General features: G+C 42.7%; 1 protein-coding gene across 1 annotated transcript in view; it reads right to left on the reverse strand.

Moving 5' to 3' along the window:
* Positions 1 to 626: 626 nt before the first annotated feature.
* LOC102496473 (uncharacterized) overlaps positions 627 to 9,066 on the reverse strand; it is a 33,695-nt gene continuing 25,255 nt past the window's right edge. The window contains exon 4 of the mRNA XM_006158969.1: positions 627 to 1,900. Coding sequence (XP_006159031.1) covers positions 1,872 to 1,900 — 29 coding nt within the window. The 3' untranslated portion in view covers positions 627 to 1,871. The remainder of the gene's footprint in view (positions 1,901 to 9,066) is intronic.

The raw sequence follows: 9,066 nt of genomic DNA on the forward strand, positions 1-9,066 counted from the left end.
AATACTAGGACAGGCTGAATTAAAGATATGCAAATACTGTGTGGAAATAGCAGGACTGGATGATTCAGATGAAGCTAATTGAAATATCTCAAGTGGAGCTAAGTATGAGGGTGTGGCAACAGGTCTTCAATCAGGTTCTAGAAACCTCCATTTATTAACTTTCATACTCTCCTGCTATGGTACAAGGTACTCAAACTCCCATAGCTCTTGGAAATTTCTAGACCATGCATTAAGAGACTTTCTCATTTGTAGAAAGGGGTGAATACTTTTCCCCATCTATTTCACAGGACTGTGGTATGAATCAAAGAGAAGAAAGCTCACCAACATCCTTTGTTGTCTAGCAAGCCATTTATACACATAGAATAATGATTATCGCCCTCAGTCAGTGGATCCATCTTCACAGTCACACCATCCCCATGCGTCTGAATGCTACTTCCTCCAACAGCTTAGTCACAAAATGTGTGAAAAAGCACAGAACACACACACACCAAGTCTTTATTAACCTCACTTTGGATGATGCTGGCAACTCACAGCCATGCAATAAACTTTTATTGGCTAATTAATTAATAGATTTTTTTTTTCCAATTAGAATCTCTCTCTCTCCAGAGATGAAATGAAGTGGTTTGACATATTTCTGCTCTTAGACCATTTCCCCTACTTGATGTATGAGCTCACGATAACAAACAGATATTCCTTCTCAAAGAAAATATAAAACTGCCCTGAGCAACAGGCTCTGAGACAAGTCCCCTCCTTATTTCATACAGAGAGAGAACAAGCTCCCCGTAAACGGCTGATTTGTGAATCAAATCACCATTCTTTGTTTCTTGGTTCTTCGCATCCCCAAGCACAAACAGAATCATCAGATCCAGTCCGATGCTTTTTCTCGAGCAGGGCCAGACTTCCCTGGTGACAGTCGCTGCGACTGTATCTTCCCCACACCGTTTTAGAGTAAACCTGTCATCAGGAAGGCTGCGTGGGATGCCTAACTGGTTTGCCTGACTTTTTCTGTTTCTTGTTAAGTATCCTCAGAAGGGGGACCCATACTGGAAGCCTGCTGTGTGTAATTAAGAGATAATTGTAGTTGTCTCGGCATTTCGTGCTGCTGTACCATTAGCTTATTTGCAAGTGGTGCCTAAATGTGGTTAAGAAGATGATTTCAGAAATGAATAAAGAATACATTTTGCAGGACGAAATGTGTGATCATTGGAGAGAGCACTTTACCGTGTTTTGCCAAGATACACCACGTTTTAGCTTGATGTTTTTAAATGAAGCTTGATGTTTTTAAACTAAGCTACTCGCTTTGGTTTTCGGGGGCGATCACCCTGTATTTTGTCCTGTGTACAGCCTTGAAGATTCTGTCTTTTTAAACCATAGCTCTTCTTCTTCAGAGATGTACGAGGCAGTCTCTGGACAACTGAGTATTATTAAATGCTTTCTGGGACAGTGAATAATGATTCCCAATAAATTTTGGAGCAAGCCTATTCAATTTCATTAACATTAGCTAGATGAATAAATTGTCTGCTTTATCCTGGGTGTGACTTTTTACTGTTCCACTGTATGATGAATGCTGGTGAGTTATTTATGGAAAACATTTTTCCTCAAACAATGTAATGAAAACATTATTCATCTCACTGAAGAGTAGATGGAGAAGTAAAAAGAAAAAAGAAAAAAAAAAAAGGCCAAAATACAGGCAGTTGCTTTCTCTATTGAACTCTATGCTGGGTTGTGCTCTTTCCAATAATTTCTATTAAGGGATCTTGCCAGTTCTACACAGTAAGACTGAGCTATGCGTGCAAACATATATCCCTGATAGGCGTCTGGCCAAACTGTGTCATTGCCTAATGGAACCTTGCAGCAGTGTTGTGATTTCTTCACTTAGACCCTTGACAGGAGTAGAAGTCTATAAAAAAAATTGACAAAATTTGAGAAGGCATTCGTTTGCATTGGACACAATTGTATAAATTTCTTTCTTAACACTGCTCATCTGAGTAAGATATTCTCTTTTTTATTTTTTTTTTGCATTTAGAGATGATTATACAAGAGTTACATCCCACATTACATCCCCCCCCTTTTTTTAAGGGAGACCTTTGCAATAATTACACCCTTTCACTTGGTGATAGTTACCATAAATAGCATAATCTTAGAATTGTCATTATTATCAAATATTTATCGAGTCCTCCTTCCTGGCATGCGGAGATTGTGGAGATTTATAGAGATGATTAGAAACAGCCAGTGTTCTCAGTAGTTTATAATCTAAAGACAGAGGCGATTCAACAGAGCATAAAAGATACTGTTCTCGTGAAGCTTAGAATGCCATGAGCTACTCCTTCTGTATTTGTCCCTCTCATTGCTCTTCTTGAATCTCCTGTCTTAAATGGGTTCTCCCAAAAATCAGTCCCTGAGACAAGAATTTGGGTACAAGTCATTCTGTTGGCAAGTAATCACAAATGTGAGGAAGGACAGAAAGATAGGAAAGAGAAGAAAATCAGTAAAAGGCATGTCAATGAGCACGTTCCTGCTGTGGGCAACAGGGCTCAGCCCTGCTGGGGACCTACTGAGCTCCAAATTGTCAGGAGATGTGGATATTTATCCTCCAACTCCTGCCCTGTGGTTGAGGGTTACTACTGGGACATTAAATCCCAGGCACTGCCGGCATCCTCCTTACACAGGCCCAGCACAACCCACTGCCAGAAGAAGTCTTCCGGCACAGAAATGCAGAAGAGAGGAAGCTGTCTAGCAGATAAAGGAAGTTTGCACGGAAGATGCAGGTAACCTAGGGGCTGAGGGCGCCAGGGAGAGGTGAGTGGGGCATTCACAGCATCTGCTATATTTCCTTTTCCAGTTGGACAAAAGTTCGTCCAGGCCCAAAGACAGTATCAGAATACCTAGAATTTGAGACCAGCAGTTGGCGTAATGGCTATGTCGCCGAACTCCCATATAATCAACTGTGGTTCGAGGCTCGGACCCGGTGCCTTAAACTCACGCTGGGCACGTGTGCATGCGTGCCCAAGATCCCGAGAGGAGAATGGAGGTGAAGGGATTGCGGCATGGCCATCCCCTCTGGGGGGTGATTTTTTGCTTTCTGTCTCTCTGGTGAGTGCATGCACCCTGTAGCAAAAACCACTAAAAAAAATAAATAAATTAATTAATTAATTAAAAAAACCTAGAACTCAAACCATTATTTTAAAATGACCTTTTTTAAAAAAAGAATTATTTATTATTATATTTTAATTTGACCAGAAAGAGACAGAGACAGATAAAGAGAGAGAGGAGGAAAGCAAGAGAGCAAGCCGCCAGGTCTGGGACACGAACCACATTCAGCCATGTGGGAGTCCAGCGCCTTAACCACCATAAAACCTACCAGTTCCTCAAACCACTTTAAATGCCATATACTTCCTTTATACTGAAAATTAGGTAGTGTCTAATTTAGTCTTGAGTAACCCATTCTGATTTTAAATAGCCCAGCAATTAGCACCCATGGCTGAATCATTTTTTTATCACAAGTGTGATACATTGCTTTTTTTTCCCATCGTCATTTTTCTCTTAAAGGGCAATGGGTACCTAAGAAAAGAAATTATTCACCTTATATAAGACCACAATTGTCTCAAAAGAATAAAAGTGAAATCTGTGCTAAGCAAAATAGTATATACTTTATTGTCACCAAGCAACTGCATATTATATTTCTGAGGTTCTGGCCATGCTAAGCAAGATCAATAAATGCAATGTAATGAGATTGAATTAAATAAAATCTATTTTTAGTGACTGCCTTCATGACAAAGAGTAGCCAGCTTGAAGGCCTTCTGCAATTTCTTAAAAGGTTACCACCTTTTGGTGACCAACAGGTGGCATCGTTGTTAAAATGCTGGACTCCCAAAGGGCCAACTGCATTTGAAGTCCGGACCTGGCAGCTTGCTTTCTTACATTCCCTTTCTCTCTCTCTCTCTGGTCAAATCAAAAAATAAATAATAATAAGACATAAAATTAAATAATTTTAAAACAAAAGGGTAATATGAATGACATAAAGATAGTATTTTTTTTTTAATTTCCTACAAGGCACATGCACCCCTGGAGAGAGAAGAAAAGCAAGAATGCACCCCCCATGGGGATGGCGACATCACAGTCTGTCTCCATCTCTCCCCCCATTTATGATTTCTTCACGACGATTTTTTTTCACATTATTTATTATTTGTTTTTTGTATATACTTTTAACCATATTGTTTGGCTTACAATGAGACCATTTAGATATATGCACATTTCTCCCCAGACCCGTTGATCAAAATATCTTTAACAGATAACACCACACCTCCCCATCCGGTCAATGCTCTACCTCTGTATCCCTTCTCCAAATGTCCTTCGTTAGGCCCCACTCCTCCACATACACCTCGTCTGACATTCACACCCATCTCTTGTGTTTGTTCAACCGTTAGTCAATCAGTTTCAGTCATAGAAAGCAGACATACGGTATATGTTAAGTGGGGACATACGATGTCTCTCCTTCATAGCCTGGCTTGCCTCACTCAGCAGTACATCTTCCATACTCTTCCACTTTCTGTCAAAAGCCAGGATTTTTTAAGAGATATCTCCTCTTCCCTGACTTGCTTAAGATAGTTGCATTCTCCTGTAATACCCTCTTGACTTGTCCCAAGCTGATTGTTCACCATAGTTCTTTTGCTTTGTTTTGTTTTGTTTTCATTTCTGCCAGGGGGTTGCCTGCACTCATGGGATAAAGAGAGAGAGAAAAAATAACAAAGCGCCCCTCATGGGAAATGGTCACAGCACAATCTCTTCTCCTCCATTTCTCCCTCCTTTTGAGGTTTTTTGGGCATGTGTGCAATGCTCCTGGCATGTTTCTCAAACTGCTTGGTGCAGGACTTGGACCACACAGTAGGCCATGTGGGATCTAGCCACTTTAACCACCATGCCACTCACTGGTCCAACAGAGTACCTTTCCAATGAACAGAAGCAAGGTGTGACTGGGAAAAACCTGCAAACAGACAGCATGGTCACAACCTTCTGGAAATGAGGTGGGGCAAAAATGCATAAAATAAATAAAGGCAAATGGAAATACCGACGGTGGTTTTTTATAGACACTTACATGGACAGGACTACAGGGCGTGTGGAAGAGGCAGAAAAGAAAATGGGCAAATTTAGGAAATGCTGTTGTATCACTTATGGTTCCAGCACAAAAAAGAAAATGGGCAAATTGGGGAAATGCTGTTGTATCACTTATGGTTCCAGCAAAAACACAAGGCACACTCAAAACTGAGTCAGGGGGCCACCAAGTGGGGTGGTGGTTAAGAACACTGGACTCCCATGGGGCCAACCATGGTTGAAGTCCCTGACCTAGCAGCTTGCTTTCTCTCTCTCTCTCTCTCTCTCTCTCTCTCTCTTTCCTCTGTCCCTCTCTGGTCAAATTAAAATAAATAAATAAAGTTAAATAACTCTTTTTAAAAAATGTTAAAACTGAGTCAGCTGACAGGAGTTTAATAAATGGATCATTTATGCAAGTGTGGATAGGATTAGGGAAACTTCAATGAATAGTATAGTTTTCAGGTCTGTACTGGCCAGGAGAGGATTCGGAGAGGAGTGAGAGAAGCTGCCAGTAATCAGAGAGAGAACTGCGAGGGGACGGTCACCTGACAGGAGCAGGGTCATGGTGTCAGCAGGGCAGATGCCAGGGAAATAGGTAACTGCAGCTCCCCTCCCAGTCCTTAACTGGAATAAGGGGCCGTGTTGATGGAACTCATCCAGCTCAGTCCCAGTGGGCAGAGGCCCTGCTGGAGAGAGTACCTAGACGGCTAAAGGAGGTATCCAGCCCCACACTCCTGTGAGAGGACTTACTTAATCCACGTACAAGTTAGATGAGAGAGACCATCTGCACCCCAGTATTCCTGCTCTTTCTGAGTAATTCTGATGCTGACTTGAGAGAAGGCAAGGAGAAGCCTGCCATCTCTAGACAGTAAGATGTCCCCTCAAGTCAAGTGCGAGAGACAGGCTATTCAGTCACGACAATGACGGAGCGTCAGAAATGTCAGGACCCCATTTATAACAGTAAAGACGATGTGTAGCTCCCTGAGTCCCGTTCATGTGTGAGAGAAGAGTCACCATGATCATAAATTAGCAGATTCCCCCTGCACACCTGGACATTTGTAGAATATGACCTTGTGTCTCAGAAATTTTAGGAGTCTCCACGGTGCTCCTAAGCATAATTGCATTAGGCTGGGAACAACTGCTTAGAATGCCCTGGGGGGTATAAACAGTGTTCTGTTCGTGGACCTGCCTCAAGTTAAATACATTTTTAAAAAATCTTTCAATGAGGGAACCAGCAGTTAGCGTAATGGCTATGTCGCTGGATTCCCACATAGTCGACCGCGGTTCGTGTCCCGGACCCGGTGGCTTAAAACTCACGCCGGGTGCGTGTGCGTGCATGCCCAAGATCCCGAGAGGAGAATGGAGGAGAAGGGATTGCGGCGTGACCAACCCCCCTGGGGGGGTGATTTCTCGCTTTCTGTCTCTATGTCTCTCTCTCTCTGTCTGGCGAGCGCACGCGCCCTACAGTGAAAATCTCTCAAAAAAAAAAAAATCTTTCAATGAAAGACACCCGGAATTCCCCCACTCCAGGAGCTTGGCACTCCTTGCCACCTCCGCATCCTCTTGTGGGAAGAGGTAGTTGACTGACTCAGGTGGCTCTCCTCCTCTCTGACAGTTTGCAGCAACTTCTCTCACTGCAGCTTAAGAAAATCCCATGTGGGGACCAGCAGATGGCGTAGTGGTTATGTCGCTGGACTCCTGCATAGTCGACCACAGTTCAAGTCCCAGACCTGGTGGCTTTAAATTAACGCTGGGCACTTGTGTGTGTGCCCAAAGTCCTGAGAGGAGGATGGAGGGGAACGGATTGCAGCGTGGCCATTTCCCCTGGAGGATGATTTCTTGCTTTCTGTCTCTCTGGTGAGTACATGTCCCCTATAACAAAAATCTCCCTAAAAAAAAAAAAAAAGACAAGAAAAAGAGAATCCTGTGTGTATGTGTTTGGGGAGGCAGCAGGTGAAGCTAAGCCTCACAGAGCCGGTGAAACTTGGACTGTGACAGCAATTTGCCTTGCTTGAGAAGAACTCTGTTAGATAAGAAACTGAGCACTTCTTTCTCCTGCGCCATATGGTGCTGTTGCATAATTTAAATTCGAAAAACCAAATTTCATAGCCTGAGAATTACAGTTGGTAGACACTCCTAATCACTTCAATGATATAAGTAGGGACAGAGAAGCAAAATAATTTAAGTAAAAAACTGTGCTTTCAGAGCCTGATAGGAAAACCCCTAGTGTTTTGTACCTTTTGCCTTAAAGGAAAAGACTCAGAGGGAAAACAAAACAAAACTAAAACTCCAAGGGAACAGGTGAAGCAAATGGATACTATTCGTGAAGTGACTTAAAGAAATAAGATTAGACGCAACTGTACGGCTGACCGGCTATTTGGAACCCTTTGAAATGGGACCTACAATGGCAGGATTCTCAGAACAACAGAAAGAAATCCATTAAGCTCTAATTCTCACAGACACTGAATGTTCATAAAAATCAAAATCGAGAAAAGAGACATAGCTATGCAGCCACGCTGTTTTGACAGAGATGTTTTTACTAAATAGCAAACAATTCTAGGAAGCATTTGCTAAAGATCAACAAATACACCTAGAATGAGCAGGGCTGAGAATTCCAGCCTGGGAGTCTTAGTAAAGATTTACAAAACATACTTTTAGCATTTTCATCAAATCCAAGACAGAGAGTTTTGAGACAGAGAGTTTTCTTTCAGGCTGAAAGAAAACAAAGCATGACGATACGTAATTTGACCCTTCAGAGATCTAAAGGTAGACTCGGTAGCCATTCTGAGTATCTTTGAGGGGAATGGAGAGCTTGAGAAGACAATAGAAAGGTGACCCCATATACTCTACTGGGGAGAATCCTCCTTTCTGTATTAGTCAGGAAGCTGTCAGTTGGACAAAAAAGAAAAGGAGGGAGAAAAAGGAAAAGGAGAAAGAAATGGAGAAGACAAGAAGAAGCAAGTGAAGAAAGGGAAAGGAATTAGTTCGAGTAATAAGGGTCATTGCCTTCAGGTACAGCTTGATCTAGAGGCTTAACGATATCCCTAGGGAAAAATGTATTTCTTTGGGGCCAGCAGATGGTGTAGTGGCTACAACACTGAACTCCCACATGGCCGACCACGGTCCGAGTCCCAGTCTGAGAGGCTGGAAATCACACTGAGTGCGAGTATGTATGTGCCCAAGAACCCAGGAAAAAAATGGAAGACAAAGGATTGCAGCATGGCCATCCCTCCTGGGGAGTAATTTCTCACTTTCCCTTTCACTGTCTCTGTTTTCTCTCTCTCTCTCTCTCTCTCTCTCTCTCTCTGGTGAGTGCATGCACCCTAAGGTAAAAACCTCTTAAAAATTTTATCTCTCTTTGTCTTTCAACTCTTCATTCAAGACAGCCTCTCAGCAAAGAAAGGCAATTGTCCTCCAGTAGCCACTTTTTCCCATTCTTTGGTGATAAAACTGCCAACTATGGCTGGGCACACAACCTCTGAAATGAAGACATTTCTAGGTCCCTTTTTCAGCTACACAGAGCAGTGTGACCAAGTTCTGGTCAATGGAATACGAGTAGAAGTGTTATCAGTAACTGTCAGAAAATGTCCTTGAAGGGGGCCAGCAGGTGGCATGGTGGTTAAGACGCTGGACACTCCCACATGGCTGACCATAGTTCAAGTCCTGGACCTGGTGGCTTGCCTTCTCACTTTCCCTCTCTCTCTCTCTCTCTCTGTCTCTCTCTGGTCAAATACAAAATAAATGAGTGAATAAATAATTCTTAAAAAAAAAAAAAAAAAAAAGGGCCAAAGGGGGGACAGGGTGTTAAGGGGGCTGCTTAGAATGCCCTGGGGGGTATAAACAGTGTTCTGTTCGTGGACCTGCCTCAAGTTAAATACATTTTTAAAAAATCTTTCAATGAGGGAACCAGCAGTTAGCGTAATGGCTATGTCGCTGGATTCCCACATAGTCGACCGCGGTTCGTGTCCCGGACCC

The sequence above is a fragment of the Tupaia chinensis genome, unplaced genomic scaffold (assembly GCF_000334495.1).
Source record: "Tupaia chinensis unplaced genomic scaffold, TupChi_1.0 Scaffold000617_2, whole genome shotgun sequence".
In the NCBI taxonomy this organism is placed as follows: domain Eukaryota; kingdom Metazoa; phylum Chordata; class Mammalia; order Scandentia; family Tupaiidae; genus Tupaia; species Tupaia belangeri.